This window comes from Solea solea, chromosome 17, assembly GCF_958295425.1.
Source record: "Solea solea chromosome 17, fSolSol10.1, whole genome shotgun sequence".
In the NCBI taxonomy this organism is placed as follows: domain Eukaryota; kingdom Metazoa; phylum Chordata; class Actinopteri; order Pleuronectiformes; family Soleidae; genus Solea; species Solea solea.
Window position 1 is genome coordinate 20,473,177 of NC_081150.1, and position 21,731 is coordinate 20,494,907.

The 21,731-nt window shown below is 45.2% G+C and overlaps 2 protein-coding genes and 1 long non-coding RNA gene across 8 annotated transcripts; all 3 read left to right on the forward strand.

The window, feature by feature from the left end:
* Nucleotides 1–24: 24 nt before the first annotated feature.
* syncrip (synaptotagmin binding, cytoplasmic RNA interacting protein) lies at nucleotides 25–6,158 on the forward strand. Its single transcript, XM_058613991.1, has 10 exons — nucleotides 25–170; nucleotides 1,226–1,403; nucleotides 2,220–2,338; nucleotides 2,632–2,853; nucleotides 2,938–3,114; nucleotides 3,458–3,593; nucleotides 3,691–3,896; nucleotides 4,014–4,163; nucleotides 4,259–4,380; nucleotides 4,878–6,158. Exons 1-10 carry the CDS (start codon nucleotides 168–170, stop codon nucleotides 5,500–5,502), a joined length of 1,938 nt encoding a protein of 645 aa, XP_058469974.1. The 5' UTR covers nucleotides 25–167; the 3' UTR covers nucleotides 5,503–6,158.
* A 1,183-nt stretch (nucleotides 6,159–7,341) lies between these two features.
* LOC131443912 (uncharacterized) lies at nucleotides 7,342–10,073 on the forward strand. The gene is made up of 2 exons (XR_009233677.1): nucleotides 7,342–7,665; nucleotides 7,751–10,073. It is a non-coding gene; the product is annotated as an uncharacterized LOC131443912 (long non-coding RNA).
* A 1,484-nt stretch (nucleotides 10,074–11,557) lies between these two features.
* On the forward strand, nucleotides 11,558–21,385 carry snx14 (sorting nexin 14). 6 transcript variants are annotated; one of them, XM_058613985.1, is made up of 28 exons: nucleotides 11,558–12,007; nucleotides 12,312–12,432; nucleotides 12,539–12,615; nucleotides 13,173–13,251; nucleotides 13,355–13,398; nucleotides 13,506–13,593; nucleotides 13,691–13,775; nucleotides 13,867–14,023; nucleotides 14,115–14,190; nucleotides 15,463–15,507; nucleotides 15,610–15,690; nucleotides 16,018–16,132; nucleotides 16,437–16,592; nucleotides 16,678–16,802; nucleotides 17,123–17,181; nucleotides 17,346–17,478; nucleotides 17,555–17,768; nucleotides 17,851–17,937; nucleotides 18,044–18,144; nucleotides 18,258–18,369; nucleotides 18,516–18,556; nucleotides 19,052–19,171; nucleotides 19,868–19,988; nucleotides 20,151–20,315; nucleotides 20,765–20,860; nucleotides 20,942–21,033; nucleotides 21,104–21,160; nucleotides 21,250–21,385. In XM_058613985.1, the coding sequence occupies exons 1-28, from the start codon at nucleotides 11,886–11,888 to the stop codon at nucleotides 21,274–21,276; spliced, it is 2,796 nt and encodes a 931-aa protein (XP_058469968.1). In that variant the 5' UTR covers nucleotides 11,558–11,885; the 3' UTR covers nucleotides 21,277–21,385. The 6 variants fall into 6 exon arrangements, with proteins under 6 accessions (XP_058469968.1, XP_058469970.1, XP_058469971.1 ...); XM_058613987.1 differs by having other exon boundaries at nucleotides 17,854–17,937; XM_058613988.1 differs by having other exon boundaries at nucleotides 17,582–17,768.
* Nucleotides 21,386–21,731: the final 346 nt, after the last annotated feature.

Sequence of the window (21,731 nt, forward strand, 5' to 3'; positions counted from 1 at the left end):
TGTGTAGGAGAGGAGCACAGCTCGCGACGTTACGCCCCCGCCATTTTGTTTTACCGGGAGTAAAGAAAGCCACCGGAGCATCAGCGACGCGGTTCTGTTCCCTTTTTCTCCACAGAACCATCCGTCATCACGGCACAGCAGCATCGTGCACCCGCCTTTGACTTCGCATGGTACGTACACACACGGAGCTCGGCGCTGGTTTACGGAGCGGGTGCTGCGGTTTTTGTTGTTGTCTTTCTGCACCGACCACAGTGTTAGCCGTGTACTGTACACAGACAGCTGCTAGCCGGCATTTTGGGAAAATCGTCCTCCTTTTATGTGGCGACTCGTTGATAAAAAGGAGATGTGCATGGAAATATGAGCAACATATTCGTTTAAAGACGCCGTGTTTGTAAGATTCAGGTGAGAGGTTTGTTTTCACCACGGTTTGTTCGCAGCAGCACGCGTGTGGCATCGATGCGGCCTGCGGTGTCTGCCGAGCCGGGCACGTTAGCCTAGCGTAGCTTAACCAACAGGCGTGGTGGATGTGTTTGTATATAAAACAGTAAACTGGAGCACGGGGTTATGTTTATTATAGTAACATAGACTTTTATTCTATTTGTATTTATCTCGCGTGAACGCGGCTATTCGGGTCATCGTAACTTTTTGAGTTTTAACACATGTGAACCCAGGAGCCACACACACACACACACACACACAAACACTACAGTCTGGAAAGTGGCTTGAACGATGGCGCCAACCACAGGAATAACACTCAAAAATCCACTTTATTTTGACACACACACAGAACATTGGAATAAAAAGCATCTGGCTAAATGAATGCGTTCAATAAAGAGAGCGTTGAAAGTGCAGATAACGAGTTACAGAAATCCAAATCTCAAAGTTATGAATGTTGCACAAGTGATATATGTTAAGTGTTCCGTTTAAAAAGTTCAAAGCCAGTGTAAATGTAAGCTGTATTATGTACAAAAGTAAATTGTTATGGACCACATCCTACATTTGTCTGATTTAAACTTTCAACCATTAATGGATTTTTGAAAACTGGTGGGGTCCAACTGACAGAAATCACATTATTTTAGGTTTCACAATAAACTTTGGATGAAAGAGAAGCAGTGTCAAGTAAAAAACATGTTCAGATTAAGACCAAGTGGTGCAGGTTATTACAGATTGTCCATGAGCTGTAGTGGCGTTGATGTTTAATGGTCTCTGAATCTGTTCTGCACAGATGTCTGGAGACATGGCAGCCGATCATGTAAATGGGAATGGCACAGAGGAGCCGATGGGCACAGAGGAGCCGATGGACACTACAGCTGAGGTGACCCACTCTGAACATTTCAATGCTTTACTGGAAGCTGGATTACCTCAGCAGGTTGCTGAGAAGTTAGATGAACTTTATGTAGCAGGTAAGCACACATTTATTTTTTTTTTACTGCTTTTACACAAAAGTTGAAGTTCTAAAAACATGCAGAGAAAGGATCATGAAGGATTTGTGTCAGAACTACACCTTTTACATTAGAGTTCTCATGAATGGATGAGGCATGACTGTATTTAAATAACATGGATGTCTTTTGTGTTTGGTTTGTGTCTCAACGAATACAATTAATCCGTGCCAATCAGTGTGTTCTCGTCATGTTGCACTTTTCTTTATAGAAAAGGCCACTAATCTAGGTCAGGTGACTGGAATCCTTTTAGCTGATGGTTGTCAAAGACAATAGTGAGCTGAAAAATAACACCAGTCATTAATCAGTCTCTGAATTCTAATCAGCTATAGAATTCAAAGTATTTTATTTGAAAAGCAGACAAATAACTTTACAGTTCAAATTGAAATAAAACATCTTGTGTTCTGCGGATACACACCTATTCAGTTTGTTGCCTCAGGTCTGTCTGAACTATTTAATGTGCTTTTATGTCTCCGACTTGATTGAGTGGAGGAAAAGATGGGTGGAGCATGAATGGTTGAAGGAAGGTAGATTGAAGGCAGCTGGTGCTGTGACGATCAGGAACAATGAAGCAGCTGTCAGGTTGTTGGAGGTGAAGTGTTGTTGAAGCAGCAGCTGGAGGAAAATCAATAATTAAATTCTTTGTTGAAATCTAGTTTAACATCATTAGTCGTCAATGTCACAGTCTTTCTTGATTCAATTAAAGTATCTGTTCAAGTTTTTCTCATCAAAGCGTTATTTCCATAACAAGTTTTTTTTTCTTAATGAATTGATTTTTAGGACTATTAGCACACAGTGATCTCGACGAAAGGGCGATTGAAGCCTTAAAAGAATTCAATGAGGAGGGGGCGATGCAAGTGCTGGTGCAGTTCAAAGACAGCGACCTGTCGCATGTGCAGGTGAGTCCTCGAGTCACGGTCTATGTCCTCCTACGTTACGTTATAACTGAGGTTACATGCAGGGTTTCAGGCTGATTATTTGATTTTAGAACTGAAACTGAAAGGTGTTACAAGAAAGTGAGTGTGGAACTGAAAATTCCAACATTTTACGCTTCCTAAATGAATGAAAATGACTATTTTTATAAATAAAATGGGTTTCAAACTAATTAGTCAAGAAAATAATCGTCAGATTTATCGATGATGGAAAATAACAGGAGTGTGCATTAAGTTGCGCGTTTCTCTCCCTCCTGCAGAACAAAAGTGCCTTTCTCTGTGGAGTGATGAAGACTTACAGGCAGCGGGAGAAACAAGGGACTAAAGTTGCAGACTCCACCAAAGGACCGGACGAAGCTAAAATCAAAGAACTCCTGGACAGAACAGAGTACACGCTCGATGTAACGACCGGACAGAGAAAGTACGGCGGCCCGCCCCCTGAGTCGGTCTACACGGGCCATCAGCCCACAGTTGGAACGGAGGTAAACCTGGATGCCGTCCATTTCGCCGTCATCTGTACATTGTCATTTAACAGGAGTTGGTGCTCATGTTCTTCTTCTCTGTAGATATTTGTTGGGAAGATTCCCCGCGACTTATTTGAAGATGAGCTGGTTCCTCTCTTTGAGAAGGCCGGGCCCATCTGGGACCTGCGGCTAATGATGGACCCGCTGACCGGGTTGAACAGAGGCTATGCATTCGTCACGTTCTGTACGAAAGAAGCGACGCAGGAGGCGGTGAAGCTGGTATGTCTGTTGGGACGTTTGGTGGAATTTAGCCAAATATTAATATTTCACAAGAGTGTGCGTCTTTCCAGTAATTCCAAGACACTATAAATTAGAACTAGGTTTTCTGATTTCTCAGCTTCTTTTCTTTGCTCCATGTTGTAAAGAAATCATTTGAACTGATTAATTTTAATTTGTGGACAAACTTTGGGAATATTGTTTCCAGGTTTGGGAAAAATTGTTCACAAATTGATTATGAAAATAATCTTAAAATGTTCACTGAAGCTGTAGTTGTAGTGTGTGAAATACTGTCGATCTTCATCGTGTTCAGTCTGACGTGTTTTTGTTTTTTGTTGTTTTACAGTGTAATAACTTTGAGATCCGCCCTGGAAAGCAGATCGGTGTGTGTATATCCGTCGCCAACAACAGGCTGTTTGTCGGCTCCATCCCCAAGAGTAAAACGAAGGAGCAGATCGTGGAGGAGTTTGCAAAAGTCACAGGTAAAAACCTCCCGTCCGCGTTCTTTGCCGGACGATCCCTCGACCCCGTTCTGCTGACTTTTTTTTTAAAACTGCGTTGGTCTGTGTGCGCCATCAGAAGGACTCAGCGACGTCATACTGTACCATCAACCTGACGACAAGAAGAAGAACCGCGGCTTCTGTTTCCTGGAGTACGAAGACCACAAAACGGCGGCCCAGGCCCGGCGCCGGCTAATGAGCGGGAAAGTCAAGGTGTGGGGCAACGTGGTGACAGTGGAGTGGGCCGATCCCATCGAAGACCCAGACCCAGAGGTCATGTCCAAGGTCAGCTTCAGTTACAATGCGATGGAAAAAAAATATGAGTTTGAGGACGCCACTGAAGCAGCAGGACCGCAGCAGCCACGTGATTAACCGGTGCGATGTTTGCCTCTTGTTTCACAGGTGAAGGTTTTATTTGTCAGAAATCTGGCCAATGGCGTCACAGAGGAAATCCTGGAGAAGTCCTTCAGTCAGTTTGGAAAACTGGAGCGAGTGAAGAAGCCCAAAGACTACGCTTTCATCCACTTTGAGGAGCGGGACGATGCAGTCAAGGTACAGAGTTTCACCCCCTGTTGTCACATATGTCACTTCCTCTGCCTGAAACTGAAATTGATGAGTGTATTTGTTTTGGTTTTTTTTCTTCTCAGGCACTGGAGGAAATGAACGGCAAAGAGCTGGAGGGAGAGCCCATTGAGATCGTTTTTGCCAAACCACCAGATCAGAAGAGGAAGGAGCGCAAAGCCCAGAGACAGGCGGCCAAAACGCAAATGTAAGAAACGCCTCAAACGTCTTCTGATGGAAACACGGGGCACTGTTGACGATATCTTTGAGACGTGTTTCACGTCTTTATCTCACTGTGAGACAGACTTTTCCAACAGGAAACTGAAGTTTGTAAACCACTCACTCTCCCGCACCAAACCCCATAGAGAAAACCAGTGATTTTAGCTCGCAGGGACGCAGGAGCTACTGGCCCTCTGCTGCCTCGTGTGGTCACTTTGTGTCACTGAGGTAAATCTAAGTGAAGGATTTCAAACACTGAAGTGATAAAATAAGACATTTGAACAGTGATGGAGGCAGCAGTGGATCAACAGCTCCTGTGTGCTGTGGTGTTAAAATCACTGGTTTTCTCTATGGACTTTGGTGTGGGAGAGTGACGTAGAAAGATACTGACTCAGCACAAGTCATCTCGGGACATTGTTGTCAGATCATGGACCAATCAGGATGTTACTCTCTGACATCACTTCCTCTTGTTTTTGTTTAAATCAGGTATGATGATTACTACTACTACCCTCAGCACATGCCGCCGCCTGTGAGAGGCAGAGGCAGGGGTGGTAACCGGGGCGGCTATTCTTCTTACCCCCCGGACTACTACGGTGGTTACGAGGACTACTACGACTATTATGGCTACGACTACCACAACTACCGCGGTGGCTACGAAGACCCCTACTATGGCTACGATGACTTCCAGGCTCCGAGCCGAGGGCGCGGTGGCAGCCGAGGCTCGCGGGGCGGATCCTCTCCAGGCCGAGGGCGCGGCGGGGCCGGCGCACCCAGAGGCCGTGCCAGCTTCCCCCAGCGAGGCGGACCGGGACCAGGCCGCGGCGGACGGGGCGTGAGAGGAGGCGGAGCGGGAGGAGGAGTGCAGCCGAGAGGGCGCGGAGGGGTACGTGGTGCACGGGGTGGCCGCGGTGGAAATGTAGGAGGAAAGCGCAAAGCTGACGGGTACAACCAGCCAGATTCCAAGCGTCGCCAGACCAATAATCAGAACTGGGGCTCTCAACCCATTGCTCAGCAACCGCTCCAAGGTGGTGATCATTCTGGTAACTATTCCGGTTACAAATCTGACAACCAGGAATTTTATCAGGATTCTTTTGGGCAACAGTGGAAGTAAATCCCCGTAGGTCTTTGATAAGCGTTCCGTCTTTTGTTTTGTTTTTGTTGGTGTCCTTTTTTGTTTTTTTAAATGTAGAGACTTTGATCTGATTGGCCCTCAGTCCCACACGGTTGCCTGCAGTTTTTCCTCCCTCAAATTGGTGACATCTGGCAAGATCTTATCTTTTTGTACATATTTTATTAATTCGCTTGGACTCGAAGCGTAGTCGCACTCCCACCTGTTTCTGGCGAACTGGTTTCCCCCCTCCCCCCCTTATATTTGTTTTTATTTTTTTAAAAGGGTCGTTTTAAAAGATTTTTCCATAACGAAAAAGTGAAAACAATTTTTAGATGCAATTATGTGGTCGAGCTGTCTATTTGGCTATAGCTTTATGTATGTTTTAGGAATTCTGGTTATGTTCCAAGTAGCTCACAGCAACAAAGCATATGTCTCTCCTAAACATGTATTTAAAAACAAATGAAAAAAAAATACAATTTGTATTGTCACAAAGTTAATGCGTGTCTTGTTATTGAGAAAGAAAGAAAAAAAAAAAAGAAGAAGAAAAAAAAAGGACCATCGTTGTCCAATTTTTTTGGCTTTACATTTTGGCTTGTATCCTTTGCTGTTTGTCTGCTTTAATAAACATACACGCACACGTGTACAAAAACTTCAAATTGTGTTGCAAATTCATGTTTCGGCAAATTCTCTCTTCAAATTGCCTTCAAACTAATTTTTAAAGGCTCCTTGTGGAAGAAAATGGATTAAAGGTTTGCCAATGTTGGCCACATGCTACAGTGTCACCTCTGCATGCCATCAAATTCAAACCAGTCCAGTGTTCTGTATGTGCAGTGACATACTTCATCCTTATCAGTCCCTCATGACAAAAAACAAAAACACATAAATGTCTCACAATTCGGTCTGAAATTCACTGTCAGCGCAGCATCAAGAGTTAGCCCCGCCCCCCTAATGACTGTTACTGGTGGTGGTGCAGAATAAAAGCACAATTTGATCAATTTAGCTTAAGCGTGAAGCTTTTTCCTTGTCCCAGAAGGATCTAGTCGCTGTTGAAGGCCTGGATACTAATCTTGCATGTTTCTCTCTGGAGGTTTGATGTTGTGCTGCTGCTGCTGCTGCTGCTGCTGCTGTTGTTGTTTGCATGACTCCTCCCTCTGCTTTCAAAGACAAATGGGCTGCCCCTGCTGGCCACCCCTCACCCTTTCCCCTTCTCTCTGCTCATATTTTCCACCTGCTGCACACGGGACCTTTCAGATTTTTCTGTTTTAAGAGCGCGTTTTTCCTGGAGGTGCTCGGTGAAAGCGCGGCTGTCACGACCGACGTCATAAAGTCTATGATACCTTCTAATCTCAACGTTAGACAGAATTTTCTCAACGGGAAACTGACGTTTGTAAACCACTCACTCTCCCACACCAAACCCCATAGAGAAAACCAGTGATTTTAGCTTGCGGGGACACAGGAGCCGCTGGTCTACTGCTGCCTCGTGTGGTCACTTTGTGTCACTTAAATGAATCTAAATCAAGATTTTCAAATACCAAAGTGACAAAATAAGACATTTGAACTTAGTGATGGAGGCAGCAGTGGATCAACAACTCCTGTGTGCTGTGATGTTAAAATCACTGATTTTGTCTGTGGGCTTTGGTGTGGGAGAGTGAGTGGTTTATAAACGTCAGTTTCCTGTTGGAAAAGTCTGTCTCACAGTGAGATAAAGTTAAAAATCTGTCTTCTTTGTGTCTCTACTGGCAGCCACGTCTTTACCGAGAGTGAGCGTCTGCTCTCGGGCTGGTCCTGAGCAACAGGGGGCGCTCACATCTGCTCAATCAGCCACACTTGAGGGGTGGGGTGGGGGGGGGGGACCTGATCGATCCCTTTAACTCATGTTGTGAATTTGTCTCTCGCTTTGTTGTCAGTGACATGTGCATGCTTGTTCTTGTGTGTGTGTGTGAGCGCTTCGTCTTCTAATGCTCATGTTCCATGGATAAGTGTGTGTGTGTGTGTGTGAGAGAGAGACGTTGTATCCGATCCCTGTTTCCATTCTCTAATTTGCTTCCTTCTGTTACCTGACTAGCAGGGCAAAGGGGTCGAGGCTGGTCCTGACGTGTCACTATGAGGACTGACCAGCGTCCGGCGTTGTCACGCTGCAGGCTGTCACTGGTGGATGGAATGGTAAGGTCACCTGACTCAGTGGTCCAGTCGTATTCCAGCCCTTTTTTTCCTTTTTTCTTTTCTTTTGCTTTTGTCCCCTCTGAAGCTGCCGTGCTGTACAAGATAATCACGAAACAGGAGCTGTGACTTTGGGAGTGGATCACGTTTTTCTTTTTGTGTGGCGTCACCACGGGCGGATGGATGGACGTCCTCCTGGAAAAGCACTTTTTTTTTAATCTTAAAGTCTGACTTTCTGAAGTCGGACTCCATGTGACGTGATAATCTGATTATCAGGTCGCTCACGTGAGACGATCGTTGCAAAGCTGGACACTAGGATAACGGTTCTCTACAGATGTGATCATGTGACGCTGGCCGTGGGCTTGTTAGCTACCTCAGTTTCAAGGACTCGCTGGAGGCAGAGCTCCGCCCCCTCTGGCCCTGCCACGCACACTCACGCACGCACAAGAAGCAGCAACAACGAAGCACTTAAAGCAAGCGTTTTCACTTCTGAGACAGGAGCTGATGGACAGAGAAAAAACAGGCAGTCATCCTATGTCTTCCACTGTGGGGGGGGGGGCATATAGTTAAAGGGGTAGTTCAGGATTTAGGGTAAAAAAAAATTCACAAATTTTAGCCACTTAACAAAAGTCTGTTTAAAATCTACGATGTGTTCACGCCACGTCTCCCACACCAAAGCCCATAGAGAAAATCTGTGATTTTAGCTTGCGGTAGACACAGGAGCTGCTGGTCTACTGCTGCCTCGTGTGGTCACTTTGTGCCACTGAGATAAATCCGAATGCAGGATTTTTAATGCCGAATTTTACAAAATAAGACACAGTGATGGAGGCAGCAGTGGATCAACATCTCCTGTGTGTGTGTGTGTGTGTGTGTGTGTGTGTGTGATGTTAAAATCACTGACTTTCTCTATGGGCTTTGGTGTGGGAGAGAAAACGGTGAGATAAAGACGTGAACATGTTTCTTAAGATGTCGTAGACTGAAACTGACGTAGATTTTGTCTTCTGTTAAGAGGTTAAAATGTCTGTTTTTATAAGCCATGTTTTCCTGAGTGTGCGCGCTCGTGCTCACTCAGCTGTGTGTAAGATGCTGTCAGTGACTCATAAAACCTGAACCATGCCTTTAATTTGTCCTTGTTTCGTGTGTCGTGGACGAGTAACGACGTCTAGTTGGGCTGCCAATTTTTTCACAGACTCTGTGACTTGTTTTGTTTTTAGTTTCCACATCCTTGTTTTGATCATGTGGATCAGTCCAGTCCAGTTTAGTCCCGTTCACTGTGGCACGAAATTAAAATTGTGTTTCCACTGTCAAACATTCAAATTGTTACCAAAATAAGTGATCTGTACTGCCCCCTGCTGTTCTGGTGGTCCAGAAACAGTCGGTCACATGACTAGAAGACAGCACACGGACAGTTGTGTGTCCTACTGTCGCCCTGTATTTAATTTGTCGCGCTCTTCTTTGCTCAGTTTTGTTCCTCAGAAATTTCACTGGTGACGTTACGTCATCTACGTAGCTGCGCATCTCTTACGTGAATAGCATGTTTTAACGTAACTGACTCCGCAGTCAGATCAGAGGGAAAGGTTGTGAACCGCACCATGGTGACCTGGACTAGACTGGACTGTGTTGGACTACAATAAACTGGACTAAACTAAACCAGACTGGACTGGAATTTGATTAACTGAACCAGACTACAATGGACTGAACTTAATTGAACCAGAATGGACTGTGGTTGACATAAGTGCAAAGTGGACGAGACCAGACTGGACTGTGGTGGATGAAAGTGGACTTGGCTAAATGAAACCAGACTGGACTGGATTAGGGTGGACTGGACTGAAGCTCCTGGTAGAAACGAGGCTCAGACGTAGAAAAGGTTTGATTTTTAACATTAAACTGATTGTTGTGTTTTTTTTACAGTGAATTTGTGTCAAAGTCATTTCTTTAAAAGGAAAAAAAACAGTTTAAACTTCCTGTTGTTTTATGCTGTGCTTGATTCCTTTCACACACACTTTTTACAAACACAAAAAAGTTAAATAAAATCAGGAAACTTTTCAACTAAAAAACGTTTTAATTCAACACACAAACATTAAAAAAAAAATGTACTTTTAAAATGTTAATTCTTCTATTCTGAAGTTGAAGTTTAAACAGAATTTTCCTTCAAATGTTTGAACTGGGTCACGGCCAAAGGCATTGTGGGAAACGTAGGCAATGACGGAATCAATCAGGCGAGAGGTGACGCGGTGTTTCAGTGTGTTGCAGTTCCACATGTCTGTTTGTTTTTTTCCTGTATTGACTTTAAGTGTTTTTTTAAAGTGACTTTTCTTTGCTACGGTGTTTTCTTGTAAATGAATTGTTTTATACTGTACAGTGAGCCCAGGTCAGACTATTTTTTAATAAATAAAGTTATTGACTTTGAACTTGTTTTCAATTCTGTTTGGATTTTATAATTTAATCCCTCGGATTAGATGTTTTCACTTTATTCTCCTCACATTTCCCTTTGGAGTAATTTTGATGGGAAGTAAAACCATAGACATAAAATATTCTGTGTATCAGAATGAAGCTACTGCCTTTAAATGTGGTTTAAAAAAACACCTGAAATTCTACTTAATACTGTTCCAATCAGTTATGTACGATAGTGCAAATGAATTCAATATTAGCCATAAAGTGCAACATATGGAAGAATATTAGTGCCACACAAGATTTTTTGAAATGAAGTTAAAAAAAATATTAAAAGGGCATGATTTCTGAGAAAACTCAGAAATGTGACTTTTTTACTTTGAAAACATTTAGTGTATTATTTGTGCAGGTGTTGAGATGACTAGAAACAGCTGAGGTCGTAAAAAAAGTGGTTTTATTCAAGTCTGTGACGAGAGCAATTATATAAAATACTCGTCCATTCATTCATCTGTGTTTGTGTCACAGATTTGATATTTTAGATGATAAAGCAAGGACAGGTATATATATAATAAGTCAGTCAGTCATCATCTACCGCTTTATCCTCAACCAGAGGGTCGCGGGGGGTGCTGTGCCAATCTCAGCTACATCGGGCGATAGGCGGGGTACACCCTGGACAGTTCGCCAGTCCATCGCAGGGCCACACACACATAGAGACAAACAGCCATTCACTCTCACACTCACTCCTTTGGTCAATTTGGAGTGTCCAATTTACCTAATCCCCACATTGCATGTTTTTGGACTGTGGGAGGAAGCCGGAGAACCCGGAGAGAACCCACGCACACACGGGGAGAACATGCAAACTCCATGCAGAAAGGCCCTTGTTCCAACCGGGGCTCGTCTTCTCGCTGCAAGGCGAGAGTGCTAACCACTACACCACCGTGTGGCCCTATATATAATAAGTACATAATAAAATTAATATAAATAATAAAACATCTCATCACCAGAACTGTATTTAAATGACGTAAAACTACAGATGCCAAACTGAAGCAACAAGGGATTTAAAATGTAATTTATCTGAAATAAAAATGTACAAATGTTTTTTGTCTGTGTGTATAAATAACCTTTGATTGTGATTGTGATGCAGTGTTTTGTTTTTGCAAAAAATAAAAATAAAATAATTTTTAACCAAACAAACGAATCCAGAAAAATAACATATTACAGGAAGTGATCAGGAAAACAAACATTCCCTAATCTTGTATTTCAAAATAAAGGCGAGTCAAAGGCGTGAGTTGATGAAACCCTTATCGGATTAACCTGGTATAGTTTTCTTTATAATCTCATTAAACTGCAGGATTATTGTCTCGCTGTGTTCAAACACAGTAACGATAACACGTTTTATTTTATGTACATAAAACAATCAGGGTTGGGGTTTTTTCTCTCCCTCCGTGTTTCCGTGAACAGACCTGGCAACCCGGGATTAGGCGACACTCCCTGTGCGGAAGTGACCTGATTCACCGACGAGTCAACGCAGAGAGAACGCTAAAGTTAAACTGCGCAAACTTCAACGAACGAAAACGAACGGATGACGTCATGATTGAGCGTATGCACTGTTTTAGTTTCACGGCGAAACTTTTGTTCGTTTGTTTTATTTTAACGCAACGAACGTAAGTTTAAACGTGGAAAAGCTGCGTCAACAGCGAGCTCTGTTATCTTAAACCTACCCGGGTTACTGACCCGTGTTTGAGGCTTAAACTCCTCAGAGAGTCACGGAAAAAACAAACGAACGAACAACAACAACATGTCGGTGAGGTGTCGCTCTGTCTCGTGACAACATGGCGGCGCTGTTACGGTTGCTGCGGGACGTGAGGCGGGAGCTGATGGAAGCATTACGTCACTACCCGCTCTTGTGCTGCCTGCTCGTCACCATGGCGACAGTGACGTTGCTGCTCAACAGGTGAGCCCACAGTGACGTTCACCTGTGTGCATGTGTGTGTCTGTCTCTGTGTGCGCATCTGTATATCTGTGTGTGTGTGTGTGTCGGTCTGTCTGTGTGTGTTTGTATATCTGTGTGTGTGTCTGTCTGTGTGTGTGTGTGATATTTATATTATGATATATTATAATTCACGCTCACTCCAGCAGAAAACATTTATTTCCTACTTAAATATTATTATTTTCTTTTTAAATTTGAGACTTTTCTGTTATTGGCTTTAACGTGTGTGTGTGTGTGTGTGTGTGTGTGTGTCCTCACCTGTGTCCAGGTACATCCACGTCCTCATGGTCTTCTGGTCTTTCCTGGCTGGAGTGGTCACCTTCTACTGCTCCCTTGGACCAGAGTCTCTTCTCCCAAACATCCTGTTCACCATCAAACCCAGACACAGAGTATGTCACGCACACACGTCTGCAGCCGTGTTTGCTGGAGTTCTTCTTCTTCTTCTGTGGTGTGATTATTGACGCTGTGTTCCTCCTCCTCCTCCTCCTCCTGCAGCAGCAGCAGCAGCAGGAGCTGTTTCCTCTGGGTCACAGCTGTGCTGTGTGTGGGAAGATCAAGTGTAAACGTCACCGGTACGTTCAATAAACGAACAGTATTCTCTGTGTGTGTGTGTGTGTGTGTGTGTGTGTGTGTGTGTATATATATATATATATATAGTATGTGCGTGCGTGCGTGTGCGTGTGTGTACATGTTCCCACAGGACACGATATCTACAGAGCATGTGTCCACGTCTTTATCTCACTGTGAGACAGACTTTTCCAACAGGAAACTGAAGCTTGTAAACCACTCACTCTCCCACACCAAAGCCCACAGAGAAAACCAGTGATTTTAACATCACACACACAGAGTTGTTGATCCACTGCTGCCTCCATCACTAAGTTCAAATGTCTTATCTTCGTGGATTTGGTATTTTAAGTCCTTTGTTCACATTAATTGCAGTGACACAAAGTGACCACACAAGGCAGCAGTAGACCAGCAGCTCCTGTGTCCCCGCCAGCTAAAATCACTGATTTTTTTCTATGGGCTTTGGTGTGGGAGAGTGAGTGGTTTACAGACTTCAGTTTCCTGTTGGAAAAGTCTGTCTCACAGTGAGATAAAGACTTAAACTGACCACACTAACTGTTTTCAGGCCGACGCTACTTCTTGAAAACTACCAGCCATGGTTGGACCTGAAGGTTCCTTCCAAAGTGGACGCGTCCATAGCAGAGGTACCGAGATGATTTAAAAGAATAAATAAATAAACCACAGAATTAACCTTTAGCAGAGAAGAGTGACGTCCTCTAACCTCTGTCTCCACGTCGCCCCCTGCAGGTGTTTGAGTTAGTGCTGGAGAACTTTGTTTACCCCTGGTACAGGTAAGAAGATCCGTCGTCTGAACACGGTCGGTTTGTCCGCAGTCGTCTGCTGTTGTTGTTGTTGTTGTTGTTGTTTACGTCCTGCTCCGTTTGTTTGTTTGTTTCAGGGACATCACAGACGACGAGGCGTGTACGGACGAGCTGAGGACGACGTTCCGATTCTTCGCGTCCGTGGTCGTGCGCCGAGCTCAGAAGGTGACGCCCCGAATCGCGACTTCTGCCGATCTTTGCTCTCTGTGAAGTTTCCATGTCACGTTAACTTTCCAAACTTTGTTTGTTTGTTTGATCGCAGGTGGACGTCCCCGCCGTGTTTGCGGACAAGGTGATGAAAGCTGCGATGAAACACATCGAAGTCATCGCGAAGGCTCGAGGAAAAGGTACCGGCAGAGCGAGGCCATCGCGAGGCCATCGCGAGAATGTTGACGGGATTTTAAACGTGAAGTGTGAACCGGGTGATTTTGTCCGCAGTGAGGGACGTGGAGAGTTTACAGCAGGTGGCGCTGGAGGAGTACGGCGCCGACCTTCACGTCGCTCTGCGCAGTCGCAAACACGAGCTGCTCTACCTGAGGAAACTGACCGAGCTGCTGTTTCCTTACGTCATGCCTCCCAAAGCCACCGACTGCAGGTCAGTGGCAGCAGTGGCAGCAGCGCCCCCTACAGGCCCATCTCTGTAGTTGCGTAAACCTTTTTTGTGTTCTTCTTCTGTGGTGGTTCAGGTCTCTGGCTCTGCTGCTGCGGGAGGTGATGGCCGGATCCGTCTTCCTGCCGACCATGGACTTCATGGCGGATCCTGTGAGTAGAACGCGATAAATCGTAAACTTGTCGTTTGCGATGTTAGCGTCCTGCAAATACACGTCTTTTTTTTTTTCTTTTTTTTTTTAAATCGTATTTTGTTTCATCGTCCGTAACCCAACACTAACCCGGACCAGAGGGGTATTCCAGAAAGCGGGTTATGTGAGAACTCTGAGTTTGTTAACCCTGAGATGAGGGAAACTCTGAGTTATCCGTTCCAGAAAGAGAGGTAACTTAAACTCTGGGTCTGTTACTGCGGTAACTTACTCTGTGAACATAACCTGCTCGCTGGCAGGTTTACTATAAGAAACCCAGAGTTTCTACCCGTCTTCTCCCACACGAAGAAAGCAGTTAGACATGGATTGCCCATTCATTAGAAATCCAATCGACATCGAAGCCGTATTGATTAGAAATGCATTACGTCGTGAGAGAATCTTCCGACCCAGATTAGACGTTTTGATTAAAAATAAAAGACAAATTCACATGTGATTTGGTTCTTCTTTATTCTCTAAAAGTACAAAAGCCAACAGTCAGGATTTGTAATATAGTTCCAACTATTAACATACATGTCAAACTATAGGCTATGCTACGATCTTACGGTTAAATGTTACGTCAATGGAATAGTACGTTCAAACTTACGCATTGACTCGGGCAGCAATTTTCTCCCATGCGGTCTCTCTCTCCTTCGCTGCTGCAGCTGTGTTGCATTCGCAGCGAAATATGTGCTCATATTCTCCGTAGGCCAGCATAAGGATCTCCAACTCCTTCGCACTGAAATAAGTTGATCTTTTTTTTTTCTCGGTTGTCATGGTGACTCGTGGTATCGGGGCTCCATTGATGATGGCTTTTTATAGTGGTTGTGCACGCGCGTACCTCGAGGTTAACATACTCAGAGTTGATTGAACTAACTCAGATCAGCTGTTCTGGAACCGGATACTCAGAGTCTCCCGACTCAGAGTAAGTCAACTCAGAGTTCAGGGATAGACTCAGAGTGTGTTGAACCTGCTTTCTGGAATACCCCTCTGGACTTTTGATGACTGGAAATGGACTGATTTAAAAAAAACAACAACAATGTTTTTGTTATTATTTAAAAAAACACGAGTTGATTTGAAAGCGTTTGGATTCTTTTTCGGAGTTTGAATATTTCCGTGGAACTGAACACAAGTGAAAACCTGACATGGAGTTTTGTTTTTTTTGATTTGATGGATCTTTGTGTGTTGTGGATTTCGTCATGTGACTTCACTTTAATAATAATAACCTTGTGTTTTTCAGGACACTGTGAATCTCATGGTGCTCATCTTTGTCGACGACTCTCCGGTAAAAAAAATCAAACCTTATATTATAAATATATTAAAAATATATTATAAATGTAATACAAGACAAAATTTTTTAAATAATAAGTCGTCTGTGTGTTTTCAGCCAGAAGAAGCTTCAGAGTCTCCGTCTGCTCTCGTCCCATTTCTGCACAAATATGCTGACGTCAGCAACAAGAAGTCCTCAGTGAGTGTGTGTGAGAATATGTGTGTGTGTGTGTGTGTGTGTGTGTGTGTGTGTGTGTGTGTGTGTGTGTGTGTGTGTGTGTGTGTGTGAGTGTGAGAATATGTGTGTGTGTGTGAGAATATGTGTGTGTGTGTGTGTGTGAGTGTGAGAATATGTGTGTGTGTGTGTGTGTGAGAATATGTGTGTGTGTGTGTGTGTGAGTGTGAGAATGTGTGTGTGTGTGAGAATATGTGTGTGTGTGTGTGTGTGTGTGTGTGTGTGAGTGTGAGAATATGTGTGTGTGTGTGTGTGTGTGTGTGTGTAATAACCAGCAGTGTTCATGTTCAGGTTCTGCAGCTGAACCTGAAGCAGATCCGGGACGAGCAGGATCTTCTGTTCCGGTTCATGAACTTCCTGAAGCAGGAAGGAGCCGTTCACGTGCTGCAGTTCTGCCTCACTGTCGGTAAGAGACGACGACGACAGTGATTCTTATATGTTGAATATTTCCTGCTTTCTTTGCTCCATAAAACAAAGAAATCCTTAAAAACTGAATCATTTTCTGTTTGTGGACAAAAACAAAGACATTTGACAAACATCATTTCCAGAGTTTGACAAACCCTGATCAATATTTTCTGGCATTATCGGGATCAATCGATGAATGGATGATGAAAATAATCATCAGTTCATGTCCTGGTCTGAGGCGGTAACATGAATCTTTTCTGTTTTCAAACCCTTTTCTGCTTGTTTTTGCTTGTTTTCTCCTGCAGAGGAGTTTAACGATAAGATCCTGGTCCCGGAGCTGAGCGACGGCGAGCTGCAGCGCCTGCACGGCGAGGTGCTGCACATCTACGAGACGTACTGTCTGGACGAGAGCGTGGACAAGATCAGCTTCGACCCGTTCATCGTGGAGGAGATCAGGAACAGTAAGACCTCGGCCGCTGGGCGTTTGATTGTTCGTTGGTTCGTCCTCGTAGAAACGGCGTCTCGTGTCTCCTCCCTCCCTCTCAGTTGCTGCAGGTCCGTACGGGGGCGTGGTCAAGCTGCAGACCATGCACTGCCTGTTTGAGGCGTACGAACACGTCCTGTTTCTGCTGGAGAGAGTCTTCACTCCCATGTTCTGTCACAGCGACGAAGTACGAGGCAACACACGCACGCACACGCACACCCCCCCACACACACACACACACACACAGTCAATAGTTTTAAAATTTGTAAACCACTCTCCCACACCAAAGCCCATAGAGAAAATCAGTGATTTTAACATCACAGCACACAGGAGCTCCTGGTCCACTGCTGCCTCATGTGGTGTGGTGTGGGAGAGTGAGTGGTTTACAAACTGTTGGAAAAGTCTGTCTGGTTCTCAGCAGCAGGGGGCGCTCACAGTGCTGACTATGAACTATCAGTGTGTTGTGATGCGTTCACTGACACTGTGTGTGTGTGTGTGTGTACTCAGTACTTCAGGCAACTGCTGAGAGGGGCGGAGTCTCTGACCAAGAACTCCAAATCCAACAGGTTGGAATTATTTCATTGTTCTAGTTTGTTTACAAGTTGTTGTTTTCTTTCATTTTCTTGCTCACGTGAAGTTTTGTGCGTCTTATTTCAGAATTAGCTTCAGTCCAGAAGAAAAGAGGTGAAACAAACACGTTTTTGTCTTTTTGCCTTCGCTCTGTTTCCAGAAACACGTTAAAACGAGGAGAGACGTTCGGCATCAGCAGAATCGGCAGCAGAATCAAAGGCGTGTTCAGGAGCACGACCATGGAGGGCACCATGCTGCCCCCTAGTGCCATGATCGACTTTGACGACGACGTGGTGAGAATCACATTCACATTCACTTTCCTGTTGGAGAAGTCTGTCTCACAGTGAGACAAAGACCCTTTGACGTCAGCGCCTGCGTGTGATTGGTCGGCTGCAGGTGGAGGAGGCGACCGTCGTGTTGGAGGACGACTGTCCCACTGAGCTCGTCTCTGCCGCGGGAACCACGAGGAACCTGTCTGCGTGGAGCATCACCATCCCGTACATCGAGTCCTGCGACGACGACGTGAAGAAGGAGAAAGTTCCCGTCTTCTGCATCGACGTGGAACGCAAGGACAGGAGGGACGGTGAGCGAGTGGCGAGGGGGGCGGAGACTTCGCTCCGCCGCAGGTCTCACGATCGTAACCACGTCCTTTTTCTGTCTCTCAGCAGTCGGTCACGAGACGGAGCAGTGGCTCGTCTGCAGGAGATACCCGGAGTTCTACGTCCTCGAGTCCAAACTCACAGAGTTCCACGGTAAAAGTTTCACACCACATCGCCCCCTGGTGGTGACTCTGCATATTCTCTCATCCTGATTCACTTCACAGAGGAAACTGAAGTCACTTTGTTTGTTTTGTTTCAGGAACTTTTGCAGACGCTCAGCTTCCGTCCAAACGGATCATCGGACCAAAGAATTCTGAATTCCTGTCTTCAAAGAGGGAGGAGTTTGAGGAATATCTGCAGGTAAATCCACCAGATTATTATAAGATTACAATCTCTGTAATCCAGATTTGTATTTCTTAACCCTGGAGTAACAATGTGTGTCTCACTGTCCCTCTGTCCCTCTGTCTCCACAGAGACTCCTTCAGTGTCCTGAGCTCAGTAACAGTCAGCTGTTGGCCGACTTCCTGTCTCCTCACAGCATCGAGTCTCAGTTTCTGGACAGAATGTTGCCTGACGTCAACCTCGGTAACACTGACTCACCGCTGCCCCCTGTCCTCTGTCTGTGGTATTACACTGACTCACCGCTGCCCCCTGTCCTCTGTCTGTGGTATTACACTCAATCTGTTCAAATTCATCCTCTCATAATAAAGATACGTGTTTCTGTTTCACAGGCAAGATTTTTAAGTCTGTTCCTGGGAAACTGATCAAAGAGGTGAGTGAGTGAATGAAGAGTGAGTGAGTGAGTGAGTGTGACTGATTCTGTAAAAGGTCATGACCTGAATTAAAGAAGACACTGTGTGTGTGGGGCCACACGGTGGTGTAGTGGTTAGCACTCTCGCCTTGCAGCGAGAAGACCCGGGTTCGAGCCCCGGTTGGAACAAGGGCCTTTCTGCATGGAGTTTGCATGTTCTCCCCGTGTGTGCGTGGGTTCTCTCCGGGTTCTCCGGCTTCCTCCCACAGTCCAAAAACATGCAATGTGGGGATAGGTAAATTGGACAATCAAAATTGACCATAGGAGTGAGTGTGAGAGTGAATGGTTGTTGGTCTCTATCTGTGTGTGGCCCTGCGATGGACTGGCGAACTGTCCAGGGTGTACCCCGCCTATCGTCCGATGTAGCTGAGATTGGCACAGCACCCCCCGCGACCCTCTAGCAGAGGATAAAGCGGTAGATGATGACTGACTGACTGTGTGTGTGTGTGTGTGCAGCGAGGACAGAACCTGGATCCGTTCCTTCAGTCTTTCTTTAACTCCTGTGAGTCGCCCAAACCTAAACCCAGTCGCCCAGAACTGATCATCCTGAGCCCGACAGCAGAGAACGACAAGAAGGTACGAGGTTCAACAACAACAACACACTCAGGATTAGTCAGGTTATAATAACTGAACATTTCAAGTGACTGTTCATGATTGTACTAAACATATTTACCACAAGGTGGCAGCAGCAGCAAACTTTTCTGTGGTTGACACCACACACGTGCGCACACACGAGAGAGAAAAGTCTAACAGTGAGATAAGGCGTTTTTCCGTGTTCTTCTGTCAAAGGTCAACATTCTGCCGTTATCACACGTGAGGAGGAGTGAGTTGACTTTCCTCTGCTGTCAGGGAGTCACAGTTTGTCTGTATTTAGAGTGTAACTCCCAGGTCAGTCGCCATGGAAACGTCTGGATAAATGAGGGGTTTGTGGTCAGTGTGTCTGAACGAGACCTTAAAAATACACGTCAGGCGTGTCTGTTTTCACTGTGGCGCCAGTGTTTGGACAACAAACGTTATGTTATTATCACTTTAAACAGTAAATCAACAGAAAGAACAGGATTATTTTCATGTAAACTCAACACAATAAATCCACTGTGGACGACTTTTATAGAGCTTTTGTTATTTAAAGTGAAAAACATTTGTACAATCGCAATATCATGAAGTAGGATTTTTGTCAGGATGATTGCGACGTTAAAGTTATTCACTTTGACAAAATGTAACAGATAAACACCCCCCCCCCCCCCACGTTGTTTTTTTAAATATCTTTTGCAGCTCTCCAACAACCTCTTCAAAAACAACGCAAACCTGTCGCAGGTTTCAGAGCGGAGCAGCGACTGCCACGCCTCGCCGGACCCACGGGTCCACGGGATGTACGACTACGCGATGTACGTCGGTAAGTGACTGTGATCAAACGTGCGTCAGCCCTGAGATAAGCGGGTTCCGGTGAACGCGATATCTCTGGAGTTTCAAACCAAATCACCTGGAACTTCTTTCTTCTTCTTCAAGTTAAAGTTACTTTAAATGTGGGAACATGTTTGACCTTTGACCCCGGCAGGTCGGGTGGTTTTCCGCATGTCGGACTGGCTGCACCACGTCCTCGCCGCCGGCAGGATCCTCTTCAAACACACGTTTGAGGCGTTCATGGACCAGAACATGCAGAGCAAGCTGGAGCACCTTCTTCAGGAGCATCGACTGGTGTCGCTGATCACACAACTCAGAGGTGAAGACATGAAATATTCATGTTCTGTCACGTGACAGGGTTATTACCCTGACCCTCACACCGCTGAACGGTAACAGGCATGACGTTAGATGCTAGCAGCACAGCTAACAGTTGCCAAGTAGTAGCAAGACAGCTAACAGTAGCAAAATAGCTAATGCAAGCAGAGCAGCCAACAAGTAGCAAGACAGCTAACACTAGCAGAACAGCTAACAAGTAGTAGCATGACAGCTAACACTAGCAGAACAGCTAACAAGTAGTAGCAAGACAGCTTACACTGGCAGAACAGCTAACAATTAGTAGCAAGACAGCTAACGCTAGCAGGACAGCTAACAGTTGCAAGACAGCTAACACTAGCAGAACAGCTAACAAGTAGTAGCAAGACAGCGTCACTGTGAAGGGATGCTGCGTTCAGGTTCAGTGGGATTAAACGGCGCCGTTTCCTTCCTCAGACGCCGTCTTCTGTGAAAACAGCGAGCAGCGAAGTGGTGACGACAAAAAGGTCAGAGCCAAGAAGACGTTCGACGAGATGATGAAATATTTACCAGGTGAGTGAAGACGCCGCCCCCTTGTGTTCATATAGAGACAAACTGAGGAAAACAACCGTCCGTGCGTCTGTCTGTTTTCAGACTTTGTGGAAAAATGCATCGGCGAGGATGCAAAATACGAAGGAATCCGACTTTTGTTTGACGGTTTACAGCAGCCGCTGCTCAACAAACAGGTGAGACACAGGTGAGACAGCAAGACTTACGTCAACAGCTGGACTCACGACTCTTTCTGTCCGTCCTCAGATGACGTACGTCCTGCTGGACGCGGCTGTCGGCGAGCTTTTCCCTGAACTCAGCGAGGTGAGTGTTTTTTTTCTGCCTCTGTTGATGCTGAGGTTTGACAAACAGAAAAAAGAGACTCTGAGCAGTTGTTTGTTTCACATCAACAGGAAGTGATGGAGGCGACCGTCATGTGACCTCAAGGCCACAAACCACATCCTGACAAACATCCACGTGCAATAAAATCTCTGCTTTCTCTCTGTGTTCATAAATAAATAAATAAAAACTTGTATTTATTGAAGTAAACACATGTTTTTTTTGTCTTCATTTTTAAAATTAAACGCGTTTACACTTTGTGTCTGTGTGGTGATGCGTTCACTGACACACACAGTCTGTGTGGTGATGTGTTCCCTGACACACATACACTGTCTGTGTGTTGATGCATTCACTGACACACATACACTGTGTGGTGATGCATTCACTGACACACACACACACACACACTGTGGTGATGCGTTCAGGAAACCACGGTTGGAAAAACAGTGAACAGACACTAAATGTCCCACACAGCCAGAATCAGGAAAAACACAAGACTGACGCGGACCGAGAATAGGCCAAGACTGAGTCGAGACTAAGACCAGAGTCCAGAAGA

Coding starts and splice junctions, on each gene's coding strand:
- snx14 (XM_058613985.1), top strand. CDS start 11,886: ATGGCGGCGCTGTTACGGTTGCTGCGGGACGTGAGGCGGGAGCTGATG. Junction 17,479..17,554: donor TCGACTTTGACGACGACGTG/GTGAGAATCACA, acceptor CTTTGACGTCAG/CGCCTGCGTGTGATTGGTCG. Junction 17,769..17,850: donor ACGCAAGGACAGGAGGGACG/GTGAGCGAGTGG, acceptor TCTGTCTCTCAG/CAGTCGGTCACGAGACGGAG.
- syncrip (XM_058613991.1), top strand. Junction 2,339..2,631: donor GCGACCTGTCGCATGTGCAG/GTGAGTCCTCGA, acceptor TCCCTCCTGCAG/AACAAAAGTGCCTTTCTCTG. Junction 3,594..3,690: donor GGAGTTTGCAAAAGTCACAG/GTAAAAACCTCC, acceptor GTGCGCCATCAG/AAGGACTCAGCGACGTCATA.